Source organism: Pelecanus crispus, chromosome Z (genome assembly GCF_030463565.1).
Source record: "Pelecanus crispus isolate bPelCri1 chromosome Z, bPelCri1.pri, whole genome shotgun sequence".
Taxonomy (NCBI): domain Eukaryota; kingdom Metazoa; phylum Chordata; class Aves; order Pelecaniformes; family Pelecanidae; genus Pelecanus; species Pelecanus crispus.
The window spans coordinates 30,652,264-30,670,261 of NC_134676.1; the positions used below are offsets into that span (position 1 = coordinate 30,652,264).

At 54.4% G+C, this 17,998-nt stretch overlaps 2 protein-coding genes across 2 annotated transcripts in view; both read left to right on the forward strand.

Moving 5' to 3' along the window:
• DMRT1 (doublesex and mab-3 related transcription factor 1) overlaps positions 1-4,256 on the forward strand; it is a 59,962-nt gene extending 55,706 nt beyond the window's left edge. Inside the window, exon 5 of the mRNA XM_075726705.1 lies at positions 4,117-4,256. Coding sequence (XP_075582820.1) covers positions 4,117-4,256 — 140 coding nt within the window. The remainder of the gene's footprint in view (positions 1-4,116) is intronic.
• Positions 4,257-9,672: 5,416 nt separating this feature from the next.
• On the forward strand, positions 9,673-17,736 carry DMRT3 (doublesex and mab-3 related transcription factor 3). The gene is made up of 2 exons (XM_075727030.1): positions 9,673-10,114; positions 16,772-17,736. The coding sequence occupies exons 1-2, from the start codon at positions 9,673-9,675 to the stop codon at positions 17,734-17,736; spliced, it is 1,407 nt and encodes a 468-aa protein (XP_075583145.1).
• Positions 17,737-17,998: the final 262 nt, after the last annotated feature.

Genomic DNA, 17,998 nt, shown 5'->3' on the forward strand with positions numbered 1-17,998 from the left:
ATTTACTTTTCAAGCATGAATATCCTTCTGCTTTCTCACATCATTGAAAGTGTATTATTCTTTTCAGTCCATTGAATTCTAGGGATCACTCATGTTAAAAGTCAATGTGGTTTCCAGTGTCAGAAGATGTAAGGTTTTGTGTTTATGGTTGGAATCCCTTCTCCCTTCTTTTCCTGTGTGATATTAGCCGAAAATTTTTCAGAATCGTATGGCTCAAAAGTATTCAGGTGCTTTCCCAAGGGTAAAAGGTAATTAGATCAAGGAATGGTCTTTAAAAACTGTCACAGACCCAATTCTGGTACTGTTATTTACACAGATAGCGCCTGTGTAACAACAGTGGGAGGATCAGCTGCAAGCCTCAAACAGATGAAACTCATAGACTTAAATCAAAAAGAACATGGGTTTTGTTTCTTTGAGCTTGGAACTTCTACATTTTACTGCTGTGTGATTAAAACACTGGAACAGAATTGCTCATTTCCTTTTTGCTGCCTTTTTATAGCTACAAGTCCCAATCCGAGTATCTTGCTCTTATTATCAGCATTGCACCTACCCGCTGCTCCTTGCTTGAAGTGGAAGTCTATCTGAGTAAGCAGTGCAGGTTTGGATAGGGGAGTAGCACTGTCATCTACTAGAGATAGTATCTTGGTAGTGCCAGGTTGTTTTTAAAATCTATGTGGCTGTAGTTACATACCCCTGTACGCATTCAGAGACCAGCATATATAGCCCAAATTGCCTAACCATCAAAACTGTGATCAATTTAGAGGTCAGTGGAAAAACAACCCATGTTATTTAGACCAGTGCTTCAGACCCTGAGATGGTTTGTGAGACCAACCAGTTGGTGATTGGAACTGTTCCTATGTCATGACACTTTCCATTTGAAGTTTGGCTGGGATGTGTGATGCCCCATGAGAAATGTGGGAAGACTGGTGGAGCTCCAGTGGTCCAGAAGGCTTAGGAGCAACCACTTGAGGTGCTGAGAAACAGATGTGGGTGTCTGTCAACCAAAAAAGTTGCCCTCTGTGTCATTCCCCAGGTTTATAATGAATTAATGTAGAGTTGCTGGAAAAATAGATCTTCAAAACGAAGCGGCAGTTTTACTGTGGCAGAGTTTTAACATCCGTGTTGTAGCGTGTTGGGTGGGTTTTCTGCTGGATTCTTTCAATTTAGAAAAAAAACTTTCTGTAAGTTTGTCGCAGAGATTTGTAGGTGTCAGTATTTAAAAATGGTCCTTTCCAACACTGCAGGCACATGCACACTAAAAATATTAACAAATCCTTTAAAATCAATAAGCCTTTTGCCCATTTGGCTACTCAGGAGTAAAGAAAAAATTGTCCCCTTTCAACCCCAATCGCTTCCTTCATACTTCTGCCCCGGAGCCTGGGAACACAAGAGATTCCTTACAGCATGTCCTAAATCTTAATACATTGGACTTCGCTAGATCAGAGCAGAATGAGGTTTCAGAGTCAGAGAGCTGAGTCCTTGAGCCAGCCAGCCCTGTTGAAGCCATGCTACTGCTTGTTTACTGCATAATGCGAGGTACCTCATGGAGAAGGAGACGATTTCCTGATGCCAGACATGGCCAGATCCAACCGCAGCTTGTGTTGTTGGCAGGCAAAAGCTAAGCCCCTGAATGACCTTTGAGGAGCTAGTCTTTAGCACACGTCAGGAGAGGTGCCGATTGCTGCATTTTCTGTAGGTGATTTCCCCTTTGACACTGGGATGTGTGGACCTACAGAGCATCTCTGGTCTGTCATTTTGTAGTAGTCGAAGTGTGAACCACTCCAACAAGGTACTCACCTGAAATAATGCATGCTGTGTGCTTCAGATCATGGGAGTGTGGTGCAGACTGGGCCACCCAATGAGTATGTTTGTGCTGTGAGCCTGCCTCACCAGGTGAGCCAGATTCCCTTCCAGAGGAGCGGAAATGTTCCTCTCTTCCTCCACTTCCTTCCTCTTTGCCTCCGAAGAGGCAAACCTGCCTTTCTGCATCTGGTTCAAGTCCTAGGAGCTCTTAGGCAGTGATGAAATCTCAAGCACAGACTTAGCAGAGGAAGTGAAGTGGAAAGACAAATTGCATCCTCATCTGGACACTGAAGAGATGTGACTTCTTGGACTCCACCATCAACCCCGCTTACACACTGAAAAGGGGAGGTAGGAAACACAGCATCAGGAATGGCCTGGTATGATCTCATGGACAGGAGAGCTTGGCTCTTGCACCCTGCAAGGAGCGTTTCTCATCCTGCAGCACTTCTGGGCTTCAGGATTGGTGGGCAAGAAAAAGAAAAATCTACAAAGTTGTTCCTGACTGCAGGTCGCCCCAATGCTATTCTAGCCTGCTCGAGGTGCAAATCAGTGCCCTCCTCCAGCAGCCCAATGGTTATTCAGGCACGGAGATGTGGGAGACCTGTTTGGCTGTTTTGTGCGAGGAATAAATGATGCTCCAGACCCAGATTGCTCTTTCTGTGTCATTAAACCATTAGCAGCATTCATGGGATGTCTAAAAAAACTGCTGGAAGTTGCCTTGAGTACTTTGTCACTCCCTCATATCTAAGCACTGAATTCTTTTCTTTGTCTTTTAGCTAGGAGAAAATGTAGTATGTGGGAAATATCCCATTCATCACGTTAAAAAAAAAAAAAAGTTTTATGTCAGATCTAAAAGACAATAGTAGAGTCTGCTTTGGCAGGGTGATGTTGGAGCCTTACTTACTTGTCCCTTACATGCATCAAAGGAGAGACTTGCATGAAATCAAGGAACTGGGTTCTGCAATGTCAAAAATGGGCAAAACTCCCTGAAAGTAACAGAAATTGCCATGTTACCTCATCACAGGAAAAGGAGGTGAAAATGATACATGAGACCTCAACTCCAGAATGTCTTTTCCATCTCTTGGTAACACGGTTCATGTTTAAAATAAGGACAAATCAGGAAGCTGAGCTGCAAATGGAAGTTACTGCAGAAACATACAATACTACAGAAATGGGCTGTTGGGTTTTTTTTTTTAGAAGAGTGTTTCTCATTTTCCCAGTGATAGGGTAAACCCAGATGGCTGCTGTTTACTTCTCCTTGAATCCCGCTGGATTTGCATGGCTGTGAAAGCCAAGCCTAATCTTTTCTTTTTCATTGAACTTCAGACCCCGCACCCAGGCCGCGAGCGTGGAGGAGCTGCTCGCTTAGGCACAGCGGTGCTGCTCGGGGACAGAGTTTAAGCCTCAACTCCGTGTTCCTTGTTCTCCCGCAGTTGTACTAGATTCATCACGGCTTCTAAAAAACACGCAATGGTTGTAAACAATATTCTCTTTTAAAAGATCACAGCCTGGTAATATTCTCCACTAAACAGTAAAATCCAGAACATAGTAAGTATTGATGATTAAGGTGTCAGGGGCCCACGGAGCTCCCGCTGTGATTTAGTTCCCTCCGTTGACTGCCTCAACTACCGATGCATTTTGCTAATTACCTCATAGATTTTCGTATTGATGAACAGAATCTGAATTAACACGGGAAGCACTAATGTTACCCTTTCACTATTATTGTTGTACAAGAAGCCGTGGCAGATGCTGGCAGTTAGTTACACAAACATTAGTATTAACGATTGGCCATTTGGAATTGGTGACAAACTGCCGCCCGCCGGAATCCTGAGCCTGAAACCAATCAGGAAGTTAATGAGGAGAGAAATTACCACTGCAGCTTCCCCTTAATTATATTCACGGTAGGCAGGAAGGGAGTGTTGGGGGTGGATCTCAACTCATCTAAGGTTAGGAAGGTCAGAGACCCTTTTACTTGTTTTTTGTATCTACTGCAAATTGCAATGTTGCAAGCGTTCCTAGCACTATCTTAGTTTTAAATTCTTTAATATTTGGCCTTAGCCTCCGGCTGCCCGAGCCAGGGCCTTGGGTCCGCAGACAGGTTAGTTTCTGGGGGTGGAGGGGTTGCTTCCCCCTGCCTTCACCTTGGCCGGAGGAGGGAGGCCGGCACCCCGCCGTGCAGGGGGGACACCCCCTCGCCCCTCTTCCCGGGGAGGGGAGACCCGCCTGGGTCCCCTCTGGTCTCGGGGGGGGGGGGGGGGCGGGCGGGGGGTCCTCAGGCGCTGTGTTTTTTCTCTCTCTTCCCCCCACTCGCAGTGTTTTCGCCGCCCAGCAGCCAGGACTCCGGCCTGGGGTGCCTGTCCAGCAGCGAGAGCACCAAGGGGGACCTGGAGTGCGAGCCGCCCCCGGAGCCCGGCGCCTTCGCGGTGAGCCCGGTCCTGGAGGGCGGCGAGTAGGCGCGGCGGCCCCGGCCCGGGGCAGGGCGGTGCAGCAGCGTTCACGGTTTGCTTGTTATGCTGGGGGGAGGACGGGGGGCGACGGGGCGGAGGGTGGTTTGGGTTCTCCTCTGCCGGCGCGGGGCGGGATGCCGGCTTCCCTGCGGCCGTCGGGGCGGCCCCGGGGCGCTCCCCGCCGCCGCCCGGGCCGGGGGCCGCCGTCGAGGCGGAGGGAGCGCCGAAAGGCGGGCAGGGGCTCGGGGGAGCGGGAGCCGAGGTGGCCGAGTGTCCCGCGGCCGCCCCTCTCCGCGCAGGGGGGCCGGCAACCCGTCTCCGGGAAACATCACCCCGTTACGTATTTTTTAATGGTTCCTCATCGGCTGATGCTGCTGCTCGGCTCCGGGCGCTTTCTTCTCACGTCGCCAAATTAACATATTTTGCATATTACAGTTGAGTGCCTTGCCTTAGATTGCAATCTAAACTGCGAGTAAATAAGTCTCTAAAAAGTTACTGCGAATTTCCGTGTTCGTTATTTTGTTAAAGATGGCTTACGGTGTTCTTTCTTGCGTTACAGAAGCCGACCCGAAATGAAACTAGTCTAGAAAAATTCATTGTTCTCTGTAGTTGCGGCTGTACCTGAAATAAAAATGTTATTGATGACTGAATTTTCTTGTGTGTATATTTGGTGAGCTGTATTAAAACAGAAAAAAAGAAATTACTTGTATTTTCTTCGCTCTGTGCTTTGAAAACATCTATTTGATTTCACCCCCATCTGTTGTAATCAATAACCTGACCATCTTGTTTTTTATTAAATGCACTTACTCTTAATTTCATCCACCAGTGGTTTTAGAGAGAATAATGTGGAGTTACCTATATAGGTTTGACATTATAAATCACTTCTTGAGGCTGAATCGTATAGCGGTATCGATTGATCCTGATATATCACAGAAATTTACTGTCACTTCTGTTTTCAATTAAAGATACAATCAGTCAGATAATGACTTAATTGGATTTTACAGAAGATTGAGTTTTATTGCCCAGTGCTTTACGAGTTTAGTTAAGGAAGATCATTTTATCACACTTGTCAGCCCGCTCCCGCGGCTCCGTGCCCTTCTGCCTCTGCTGCTGCCGCCGTGCCGGCGGCTCGGCTCCCCCCGGGCCGCGGGGGGACGGCCTGGGACGGAGGCGGGGGGCCGGGGGGTGCCCTCCTTCACCCCCGTCCCCGCCAGCCCGCGGCCGCTGCTAAAATCCGCTTTCTTAATGGACGGGGGGCGTTTCGCGGCGGCCGGCCCCTCTCCCGGGCGCAGGGGGATGCCGGGGGCCGCACCGCCGCGGCGGGGACCCGCTCGCCCGCCGCGGGGACCCGCTCGCCCGCCGCGGGGGCACCGCCGCCCCCCGCTGCTCGCAGCCTCCCCGGGGGATGCTCCGGCTGCAGGGCACGGCACGGCACGGCGAGCGGGGCCGCTGCCGTCCCCGGCGCAGCCCGGGCAGCGGGGGGGCCGCCTCTCCGCCCCGTCCCCCGGGGCCGGAGGGGTGGGCGAGCGGGGGGCTCCTCGCCCCTCGGGAGGGGCTCACGCCGGCTGAGCTCGGCTTACCTCAGCCCGCTTCTGTCCGCCGGGCCGCGGGGGGAGGGACGAGCGGGGCGGGTTTTGCCCCGCTGCGGGTCCCGCGGGGTGGGTGGGTGGGGGGGAGTGGGACAAAAAAGGTGATGCGCGTCCCGCTGCGGCTTTATGTAGACCAGCGCGGCGGCCGGTGGGTGGCCGGGGCGGGGGGAATAAGTTGTGGCGAGGGCAAACGGCTTCCTTCGGGTGACGGGCGAGTAAATCCCCACCTGCCCGGAGCGCCAAGTTTTGGGGGAAAATTCAGATTCAGCGTAGAGGGCACTGGCGGGGGGTGGGGGGGTCGCCGAGGGGCACATGCCCGCGTGCCCCGCCAGGAGCGGGGAGACGTGGGGTGCTCCCCCCCCCCCGGAATCCTGGGGCTCTCTCCTTCGGGAAGGCAGCGGCTCCAGCCGGGAGCGCCGGCCCGAAGTGGGGGGGGGGGGGGGGGGGGCGGCCCCGCGGGGGCGGGTGGGTGGCTGTCGCACATTGCCCTGCACGGCCGTGGGAGCTCTCTGCTCGCCCGCCGGGGGACGTTCAGCCTTTTCCCCCCTGGGGATCCTCCGAGTGGGGCTGGCGAGGCGTGCAGGGAGCCGGGGCGAGTTTTCACCGTTGTTTTTTTGTTGCTGTTTTTTGTTTGTTTGTTTTTTTGTTTGTTTTTCTTGTTTCTTTTCCACCGCACTGCAACTCGCCCTCTTCCCAAGTATCTCTAGCTGGCTGGTAACCAGTGACCTTTATTAATGCAATTCCTCTCAAAAAGCGCGTTCCTCGCCACTCGCCGGGCAGCTTTGACGGATGGTCTGCGTGACCCTGTGCGGAATTCGCATTTTCCCCGAAGTCTGCCGCGAAGTTTCTGCCCCCTCCAGCGCGACGCCCTGCCACGCAGCCCAGCACGGCTGGCATGTGCTCCTCTCCCTCTTTATTACGCGGGCGTTCGGAGCCACCCGGGCGAACTCTCCGAGTGGCAAAATCGTGGATAAGTTGCTCCTCTGCCTTTTCGCGGGCATTGCCCAAAAGCCGTTTTGGCGAGGTGCGTAACCGAAACCGATCCTGCCGCCCGCACCCCCGCCACGGCAGCCCAGCTTCCCGCCAACGCCCCCTCCCCAAATGCTTATTTTAGGGCAGCGCAAGCACTAGCCAGCCCTCGCACACCCCCGCCCGCGGGGCTCGGGGAGCGGCCCGGGGCTCCCCGGGGCGGCCGCTGCTCCCCGCCCGTCCGGGACGCGGGTCCCCGCCGGTCCCGGCGGCTGGGCGGCAGCGGCGTCTCCCCAAAAGGGCTCCGCATCGAAAAGTAGCGAAACGCCAGCGGATTCGGGACGGTTTTCAACTTCCCAGCCCGCCCCCCGCCTCTGCCCGGTCCGTCGGCGTTTCTCGCTCGGAAAGCCCGGCTCTTGAGCGGAGCCAGGCCCTTTCCGCTAAATGTTATTCGGAGCATATGTTTCGCACGTTCACTCTCTTTCAGTCCATTCTTCTGGGCGCTAACTGCTAACACGTTATAGTCACCTTGAAATTTCCTCTGCTATTTTCCAATTAAAAGCTTAATAGCCCTGGAAACGGAGTTCATGTGGTGCAGTTTACCACAGCCCCTTCTTCTGAAAAGCTTTCTGCTGGGATCCCATTATGTGCTTGAATAAACCTTTTCTGCGAGCAGAAATGGGAACCGGGGTTGTCAGGTGTTGGGTTACAATAGACTTTCAGGCAGGGGACGTTTTGCTAACATAAATACGAACCCGGCCCTACGGGGAGATGTTGTCAAATACTGCGACACGGAAAACATTCCCATCAAATATGAGAAAAGGATTACGGCACTATATCAAACGAGTGCTTCAGCCTAAACGCCCGGTGTGCAGCCAAGCGAGAGAGGGGCCCCCGGCCCCCAGCCAGCCCCGGGGCAGCCCGGCCCGGGAGCAGGCAGCCGCCCGCCCGGCCGCGGCGGCGGAGGCGACCCGCGGGCCGCTCTCCTGCTGGCGGCGGAGGAGGGGGTTCCACCCCTCCACCCCCCACCGCCGCCACTTGCACCCCGCTTCTTCGTTTTGGGGGAGAGGATTCCCAAGGGCGCCTGCCCCATCGTCTTTTACGCGCCCCTTGCAACTTCGAGGTAGTCGAATCGTTACTTGGTCCGCCGAGGAGGCGCCGCTGGCTTATTTTGCTCCCCCCGACGGGGACCCACGAGGGTGCAAGACGCCCCGCGGGGGAGGCCAGTGGGCGGCACGGCGGGGTGGCAGGGCTCTCCCGGTGCAGTGCACGCACCCCGGCAGCAAAGAGGGGGAGATCCCACCGGCGCTGCGGGGAAAGGGACTGTTCCCGCACCGGATCCGATCCCCCTCCCCGCCTCGGTGCGGCTGACCGGCCGCAGAGCGTGTTTCCGATGGGGCCCTCATCCCCCCCTCACAACCCGCACACAGCCCTGGGGAGAAAGGTCCCCCTGAGTCGCTCTTCCCCGAGAAGGAGAAAAGTAATTCGGGAAGAGCCAAGCAATGAAATATCACGCAAATACCTTCACAGCACACGCCGTGCTTTTTTATTCTCTCCGGCGAGATACTTCCCGAGCTTTAAATCTGATTTTCTAATTACGTACCCTCGTTAAATGGTTTATTTCGTGTGGCGGTTACAGCGGAGAGGTGCCTGGGGAGAGCAGGGAGACCCTGGGGCAGCGAAACGGGTTGAAGTCCAAGCAGCAGCCCCCAGGCAGCAGCCCCTGCCTACCCGCGGACCCTGTGCCGCCAAGTACCGGTGCGCGGGCAGATAAACGCTTGCGGTGCATCTGTTTCCCCCCTCCCAGCCGATATTCCCATACCTTCTTTCACTGATATACTACATCTGGATTTAAACTTCTCGCTGCCGTATTGGAAATGCCCGTGGTTCAGCGAGAAACCGCCCCGCGGCCGGAGACACAGAAAATTAGCGCCCCGGCGCACCAGGACACATCAAATAGATTACAAGCGATCTGGCTTGCCCTGAATTGCACGTGCCTTTCTACAGCCACCGTTTGCATTTCAGCAGCTGCCTCGGCGAGGGACACGGGAGAGGCCGCCGATAGCGCGGGGGCAGGCGGCCGCCCGCAGCTCCCCGCCTTCGCGCAGCTGCTCCCGGGCAGCTCCTGCTCCTGGGAGGCTTCAAAACTTCGATAAAACTTTGGGCTCAACACCCCCCCACCCCCCCCCCCCCAGCGCCGCTCGCAGTGTCCCGTGGACTTCCGAGGGGCTCCCGCGCGGGGTCCAAACTTTGAGACCCGCACCCGCGGGGCCGGTCCGGAGCCCGGGGAAACCTCCCAGGCCCCGCTCGCCCTCAGCCCCGGGGCGCTTTCGCGGGGCGAGCCGTGCGGGGGGGGGCGGTGGGTGGGTGGCATCAGCCCCGGTCCTGGCCCGCTGGGGGACGGACCCCTCTGCACGGCGTCGCCGCCGCCCCCGACGGCGGGGCAGAGGGCCCCCCCCAGCCTCCCTCCTCCCTCCCCCCCTCCCTCTCTCTCTCCCTCCCTCCTTCTCTCCCTCCATCCCCCCGGCGGCGGCGGGGAAGGAGGGGGGCGGGCGGGGGGCGGGCGGAGGGGCGCTGGGCTCGGCGGGGCGGCGCGGGCAGCGGCAGTGTCGCTCCGGCCGGCGGCAGCGCTCTGCCCGCCGGTGCCACCGCGGCGGGCGGCGGCTTCCCCCGCCGGCCCGGGGCCGCGCCCCCCGCGGAGCCCGCGGGCAGAGCCGCCCGCCCGCCCGCCCGCTCTCCTCTCCTCTCCTCTCCTCTCCTCTCCTCTCCTCTCCTCTCCTCTCCCGGCCTCCGCCGCCCCGGCCTCCGCCCGCCCCCGCTGCCCCCTTCTCCGCCCCGGAGCCGGCCGGGCTCCTCCCGCGGGCATGAACGGCTACGGCTCCCCGTACCTCTACATGGGCGGCCCGGTGTCGCAGCCGCCGCGGGCTCCGCTGCAGCGGACGCCCAAGTGCGCCCGGTGCCGCAACCACGGCGTGCTGTCCTGGCTGAAGGGCCACAAGCGCTACTGCCGCTTCAAGGACTGCACCTGCGAGAAGTGCATCCTCATCATCGAGCGGCAGCGGGTGATGGCCGCGCAGGTGGCGCTCCGCCGGCAGCAGGCCAACGAGAGCCTGGAGAGCCTCCTGCCGGACTCCCTCCGCGCCCTGCCGGGGCCGCCGGGCAGCGCCGAGCCCCCCGCCCTGACGCCGGGGCCGCCGCCCTGCGCCGCGCCGCCGCGGGCCCCCGCCGAGCTGGCCGCCGCCGCCGCCGCCCTGCGCTGGGCCGCCGAGCCGCCCCCCGCGCTGCCGGGGCCGCTCCCCAAGGCAGGTGAGGCCGGGCCGGGCGCCGCGGGGTGCGCGGGGAGGAGGGGAAGGGAGGGCAGCGCCCGGGCTCTGCCGTCCTCCCGACGGCCGCCCTGGGCAGGGGAAGGCGGGAACGCCCCGACTCCTTCCTCCATCCCGGCGAGCGCGCTGCGGCGTTCCCAAAAAGCAAGGGGAGGGAGCCGCACGGTGCCGGGCCCGCTCCTTAGCCGGGCGGGCAGCCGCCGAGACCCGCGGGGGGACCGGCAAACGCCGCCGCTGCCCGCCGGCCGGCGCGTCTGGGCCCGTCCCCTCGGGCCGGCCGGGCGCCGCTCCTGGCTTTCCGCACCCGGCGGGCTGCGGGACCCCAGCCGGGCCAAACCTCCGCGGGCAGCTGAGCAGCGAGGCCCGGGGGGGCGGCAGGGGATGGTCGGGGCCACCCGGTTGTTTCGGCTTCCCCCCCCCCCCCCCCGCCCCCGCTCTCTGGCGTATCCCGCCGGGGCGGCTTTTCGGCGGCTGGGGGACGCTGAGCCCGAAACCGCCGCCCGCAGCCGGCACCTCGTGCGCGCGACCCACCGGTAACGGGCGCTTCTGGCCGCGAGAGCAACGCCCCGGAGCCGACCGCCCTCCCCGCCGGGGCCGCCCGGCAGCCCCCGGGCAGCCCGCCCCGCCGGCCAGCCGCCGCTGCCACGAGATTTACCCGGTGCCCCGGGCGGGGAATGGCAAACGCCGGGGGCTCCTGCGGGGCTGGGCTCCGGAGCCCCCCGAGGACGCGGGCAGGGAGCCGGCCCGGCCCCGGAGGCGTCGGCCGGGCCCCCGGCACGGAGCTCTGCTCCTCCGCCCTTCCTCTGGGGAAGACGCAGCCCCGGGGCCCGCCGGCGTGGCGAGGTCGCCGGCGGTCTGTGAGCCACTTGTCCGGCCCTCGGCACCACCGCCTGCCCGCCCTCCGTCCCTCCCCGTGCCCCGCACCTCCGCCCGATTCCGCCGGCCCTTCCCCGGGACTGGGGCTTTGGGGTCACCTCCGCTCCCCAAATTTCCTCCCGGCGGCGCGGACACCCCCCTCCCCTTCCCCCCCCCCCCCCGCCGCCCCCGCGGCGGCGCTTGGCCGGGGCAGAGACCGCGCGGAGTGGGGGGAAAGGCCGGGGGGGGGAGAGGAAAAAAAGCCGCCTTGGCTCCTTCCAGAAAGTGAAACAAATAAACTTCGCCAGCAGGACATAAATCTGGCGGATAGGAACGGTATTGACTTGCACGCCCAACTTTTCTTCCCCCTGATATATGAACTTCCCAGCTTAAAAGATTACAGTAATCACGGGAGGACAGTGTAAATCGAATCTGATAGCAATAACTTTTGGGGAAGGTCAGGCTCAAGTGAAATGTTACCAAGCAACAGGCATTTTGTTTGCAAAATACAATCAAAGTGTATTGATGAGAAATTCTTCCTTGCCAGCCAGTCAGCACTTTCTGCTAACAGCTTTGCGGGGTGGGGGGGGAGTCACGGAGGAGATCGGCATCGATCAGGGCCCGGGCGGGGGGATCCTCCTGTCATCCGCCACCAGACGCTGTTCAACCAAATAACCTGTTTATTTCCAACCATCCTGCGTGCTCTGGACGGCAGGGCTTCCTCTTCCCTCTCCCCCCGCTACCTGTATTAAAACCGTCGTCGGAATAAAGGATGTATTTGCTCCTCCAGTCCCCCCCGTTTCTAGCCCTGTCCCCCTCGACATTCATCTCCTGGAAAGTTTGGGTTTTTTTTTTTTTTTTCGGTACGGAGGAGGTATTTTCCGATGTACGGTAGAATCAGATCCGTTTATTTTTATTCCTGCCAGAATCGGTCACTTCAGTGGGACAGTTGCAAAGTTCTGTTCTGTGCAAATAACGCGCTTAGAAACTACCCCGGTTGCATCTGCCTGTGCTAACCCGGAATAATTCCTCCTCCTGATACTGTGCTCATGAACTTCCATCTCCCACATGAGCGCGCGTTACATTTCTCTGTCGTAGTAATAGTTATCAAGTCTTGTAAACAATTAACATAACGCTACATCGAGTCTTGTATTCATTTCAGAGCCAGCTTCTTAATGCAACACAGCAGTCTTTGTGTTAATTTGGGAACAGTGATTAGTCTCCTACAAAGTACCTTAGACCTTTGAAGATAGGGAAGAAAGTGTGGAGTGAAAGTAATTTTAAAACAAACAAACAAACAGCAAAACGAACAAACAAAAAACCCCAAACCAACCAACCAAAAAAAAAAAAAAAAAAGAAAGAAACAAACCCCACAAATCGATCCCCTCCCCAAAACCAAAAAAACAAACCCCCCAAAAGCCCTGTAAGTTTTACACGACCTTGGCTTTATGTGGCGTTATGCTAGTTCTGGTGTCAGTCAATTCTAATAACAGAAACAGGGAAAACAGCAGATGTTTTTGGGATCCAAGAAAATCTGTGTTGCAGAAAGAGCTGTCCTAACAATTAAAGTGCAAGCTGTTTTAACAGAGAGTCAGCAGTGGGAATATCAAGGAAGCAATTTTGGTTCCAAAGTATTAGACCAAGTTTTCCAGACAAGTTATTAACTTGAGGAGAACAGCTTCTCTCTCTCACCCATTTTACTTTTATTTGGCCCCTTTACAATATTTGCCTCATAATCCTTAATGTATAAATAGGCAAGGGAAAATTGGAGTATACGCTGCTCCAAATTCGTAGCAGCTTTATTTATTAATGTAGATTCTACCGTGAATACATGCATGGCTCTCCCACTGTACTGTGTTTCACGTGTATCTGTATTTGCACTGCATCTCTGTCGATCTGGATCCGTATCAGTCTCTGCACGCATATTATTTGATGAATACTCCCTATCGTTTATATCGATAAGAAAACAATTTCCCTAGTTTCCCCTCGGCTGGCAAAGTGAATACTTGAACGTAGGCAATTTGAAATAGAACGTGTGGGGGAAAACAAACCAACCAACCACCCCAAACCCACAAACATAAAAAATATCTGCAGACGACATTTCTTTCTTAACGCCTAGAACATCCTCATGTGAAGCTTACGAGTGGTGCAAAAAAAAAAATACCTCTGGCTAAGAGCAGCGGGTTGTCTATTTGTATATATCTGAACACAAAATTAACGTTTTTGTACCTGAAAATGTAGATCTTTGGGATTAATACGAGCATGCAATATTCCTACAATTCAGTACCCACATAAGGACGTTTATAATGCGTCTCCTCAACTCCTCGTTTGTTTAACGGTTGCTGCTTTGTGCCCATTTTAAACCAACGAAAAACCCGATCTCGGCAATTCCCATGAGGAGGCGGGGGCAGCTTTCGGCCGGGCCCTCCCCGCGCCCGTAGCGGGGTGGGGAAGGGGCCTTCAGATGAGCAAAAAGCACAGTGGAAACACGACCTGCCGTGCAGGAGGGAACCTCCGGCACCCCTCCGGGGGAGCAGGCAGTGGCCATCCGACCCCAGCCTGGGGCACCCGGGGCGAGTGGCACGGCGCACAGCCGCAGCCCGGCGCTGGGGAACGCCGAGAAAAATCCGCCCGGCACCGGCGGCGAGAAATGCTCTTAAAAAGGTAGAGGGGGGAAAGGGGAAAAAAAAAAAAAAAAGAATAGCATCCAAGCTCAACGTTTACCAGCCTTATGTTAATAGCAGCATTTGATGTAAGTCGACAAAATATCGTTTTACGGGTCTGACCCTGCGGGTCTAACAGTCTGCTGAGATGCACCGCTATGACCTGTGCTGTACGAGGAGAATGTACCTGTGCAAGGCTAAGAGTAGGGATCTGGGCAGTCTGCTGCTGCTGAAGATACAAACCTGAGTGGGATGGGTCTTCAGGATTTGAAGAAAATTTTTAGCCAAGCCTCATAAGGATACTTCTAGAGATACTGAAAACTAAACAAACCTGAAATATCTTGAAAATAATTATTATTCAGGATTAGGGAGTGTATTAGGGAGATCTAATCTTTTTTTTTTTTCTTTTTTTTTTTTTTTTGTTTAAGCATATATTTGCTCCCCAGTGATGCTTGCTGTCAGCCCATAAAGATACACTGGAAAAGTGCATTAGTTCTGAAATGCGATTGCCTGCCTGTGGTCTGTTTGGTAATATTGAGTACCACTATGCAACCTGTTTCTAGGGAAATTAGGACCATCATCTCCCTTAAATGCCTCTCTACCTCTGGCAAGACAGGGACAGAGATAATTAGCTGTCCTCAGGCTGCCCGGTGAGCCTTCAGTGTATAAATTGCCCATTCACTCGGATGTGAATTATTCTTAACATCCTGTCCTTTGTAATAAATGCATCATTATGAATATGTGAAGGGATTAGGAGGGAAAGGTAGCGTCAGCTTCGTGTTTTTTTGAAATAATGGATGAGCTATGCCGAGGTCTTACCACATCCTCAAAAGGACACACGTTGCCAGTTTGATACCAGCAAACATTTCCTGCATTCCCCTCTGCCTGCTAAGGCGAGGCTGATGCACTGAGCATGTAACGAAGAGTGTGCATACATTGCCTTCTCTGTAACGTACCTACGTGAAGGGATATTGCTTCTCCATTTGCACTGGACAGGGAGCATAACTGATATAAAAATGGGTACCCAAACCAGGTTACCCTGCTAAAAGAGAAGGGCAAGATCTTCAGAATTGCATCTGTATTGCTCAGCTCCACTCCCATGCTCATCTTCTGCAGCTCAAACCAGCAGCATCCCACAGCTCTGTAGGATGGCCCATCATTTCTACCTGGCACGCCATCCTCGTGAGGAGATCCTCCCTTTGCCACGCTGACTGCCAGGCTGTGCTCTGCCAGCATCTCCTATTTATTTACAGCTCTCATTCTGGCGAGCATAGTGGCTTCTCGCTCACTGCAGGCTTGCTCAGACCCTGACTCCTTTCTCAAGGTGGGTAAATTGCACTAACAGGGTTTGTCTCGAGCTGATCTGTTCAACAGTAAACTTAGCTCGCTGCATGGGGAAATGCCCTGCCCATTCCTGGGGTGAGAGGGGGGCAGGACTGTCAGTGGCGAGCGGCGAGGCTCAGGCGCTTGCACGCCTTTAACTTGTTCCATCTCAACTGGGCAGGGGTGGTCATCAGCACAACTTGGGAGACTTTGCTTGCTTGTCATAGCTGCTTTATCTAGTTGGGCTGATCACCAGGGGCTTAGAATCATAGAATCATAGAATCGTTTAGGTTGGAAAAGACCTTTAAGATCATCCAGTCCAACCATTAGCCTAACACTACCAAGTCCACCACTAAACCAGTTAAGGGTAGAGTAGCAGTTTCATGTTTCCTGGCTTGGTGGCTGGATTATTTATAATGAAAGTAAAAACTAGGAATCATTAAGATTGGAAAGGACCTCTAAGATCATCATTCCAATCATCAACCCAACACCACCATGCCCACTAAACCATGTCACAAAGCCCAAGGAAATAGTTGTAGGAAATAGTTGTTAGGAAACTAAGCAAATAGTTGTATTCGCTTCTGCAGGTAGTCTTTCATGTGTGTGTGTTCAAAAGCGCTGCTCTGCGCAGTTAAAGCAGGCTCTGTCAGCTGCAGCTTGGACAACCACCCTTTCCCCAGACATTGATGCTTCCCAGGGAGATCATCACTGTGCTGTATGAGGGAGGCCGGCAGAACAGCATCCTTGGGAAATGGCTGTCAACAGTCTCAAGCAAATACATTGCCCCCCTTGTGCATAAACTGTGAAAGCTGCCAGCCTTTCTTCTTCTTCTCCTTTCTGACAAGCAGTCTTATTTCAAAGGTTTCCATACTCTGGCCAGGCATTACCAAAGTGACCAGAGACTTGGGGCATCCCCATTTTTGAGTGTCCACCCGGAGACAGCGTGGTCAAGAGGCTTGCTTATTTTAGCACACAAAAAGGAAGGTACCTGGAACAAGTGCTGAGAGAGGTTGTGGATGGAGTCTCCATCCTTGGAATTATTTAAAACTCAGATGAGCAGGGATATGAGAAACCTGCTCTGTATTTTAGTTTACTCGTGCTTTGAACAGGAGGTTGGACCAGAGGTCCTCTCCAAACCAGATTTTTCTAGATTCTATGCTCTAATAGGCCAAAGCATCAGCTGTGCTCCAGGGTTTGGAGGAACAGCCTGTGATTCTTGCTGGGGAAGGAAACAGTTTCTGCAGAGCCAGAACTGGAATACACCATTTTATTTGAAGACTTCTTTAACCCTCAGCCAGTAGTCATGACGGAGTGGTTCCACCAATACTGTTGGACCTGCAGAGGGAATTTTGGTCTCTCAAGTTCCCTCTGGATATCTTCAGCTCACAGTCAGTGAGATGGTGCTAGTGAGGAGTTATGATGTGAAAATGCTGAAGTTCCTCTGAAAAAACTTGCGCTTGGGTGGCGTGTTGCTGCCTTGTAACCAGTGAGAGAGGATTGATATAGCATATTTGACACAGCAGAAAAATGACCATTGCTTCTTTTCTTGTACATAGGAGAATGAGACAGATATCTATAATGCAGCATAAAATGCCTAGACCAGGTCACTCTTTTGCAGTTTTGTTCCCATGAGATGTTGCAAATAGACCTTACTTTTAGCAGGATCTCTGTGCAGAATGGTGGGGTTTTCTTTCCCCCTAGGATCCTGTTCTGTTCAATTTAAGCACACTGTATCCTCAAAAATCTGTAAAAGCTTTTGGCCTCAGTTTTTCGTTAACTTCTCTGCCTTCTTTTTGCAGACATAAATGAGGAGCGGTTGGGTGATGCCAGTGGAGCAGACAATGCTGAGACCTACAGTGACAAAGACACAGACCAAAGGAGTTCCCCAGACATGACTAAAGCCAAAAGTTGCTTCACCCCTGAAAGCCCTGAAATTGTTTCGGTGGATGAGGTTGGTTTTGCAGTTCAGAAAAATGGTGGGAGCACAGAAAGCCGTCCAGACAGCCCCAAGTACCACCCAGAGCAGAACCACCTCCTGATAGAAGGTCCTTCCGGGACAGTTTCTTTACCTTTCAGTTTGAAAGCCAACAGACCTCCACTTGAAGTCTTGAAAAAGATCTTCCCCAACCAAAAGCCAACTGTGCTGGAGTTGATCCTGAAGGGGTGTGGTGGTGATCTTGTGAGTGCTGTAGAGGTTCTTCTGTCCAGTAGGTCTTCGGTGGCCAGTGGGGAGAGAACTTCTGCAGAATCTGATGGTCTTGTTTTGCCTTCCAATGGGCACATTTTTGAACACACGCTGAGTTCGTACCCTATTTCCTCTTCCAAGTGGTCCGTAGGCTCAGCATTTAGGGTTCCGGACACACTGAGGTTCTCTGCTGATTCCAGTAATGTTGTGCCAAATCCTTTGGCTGTACCTTTGCAGCACCCTTTCCCTCAGCCACCACGCTACCCGCTGATGTTGAGGAACACTTTGGCAAGAAACCAGTCCAGCCCGTTCCTGCCCAACGACGTCACCCTGTGGAACACCATGACGCTACAGCAGCAGTACCAGCTGCGGTCCCAGTATGTCAGTCCTTTCTCTAGCAACTCAGCCAGCGTTTTCCGAAGCTCGCCTGTCCTTCCTTCCCGCTCATCAGAAGATCCTAGGATCTCAATCCCTGATGATGGGTGTCCTATTGTGTCTAAGCAACCGATTTACACAGAAGATGAGTATGATGAAAGGTCTGATTCTTCAGACTCAAGAATACTCAACACATCTTCTTAGACTGACATTCGACACGTGATAGCTAAGTGATACTTGCAGTGCAGCTGAACTACTGGGCCCTAAGAGGAGGGACATGTACTCTATGAAACCCTTGCAACAGTATCAAAAAGTGACTTTGCTTGGTATTGTACTATAGCAATAAAGACATAACTTATTTAATTTCTTGCACTTCACTGGATAATGCCAAATAGCAATACTCTGGCTTTAGCACTGAGTGTGTGTTACAAAGGAAGACTTCATGGCTACCAGTTATGGGACTCTG

Bases quoted from the DNA above. Each gene is read 5' to 3' on its own strand.
- DMRT3 (XM_075727030.1), top strand. From the start codon at position 9,673: ATGAACGGCTACGGCTCCCCGTACCTCTACATGGGCGGCCCGGTGTCG. The intron at 10,115-16,771 runs GTGAGGCCGGGC...TTCTTTTTGCAG, and splicing joins GGGGCCGCTCCCCAAGGCAG to ACATAAATGAGGAGCGGTTG.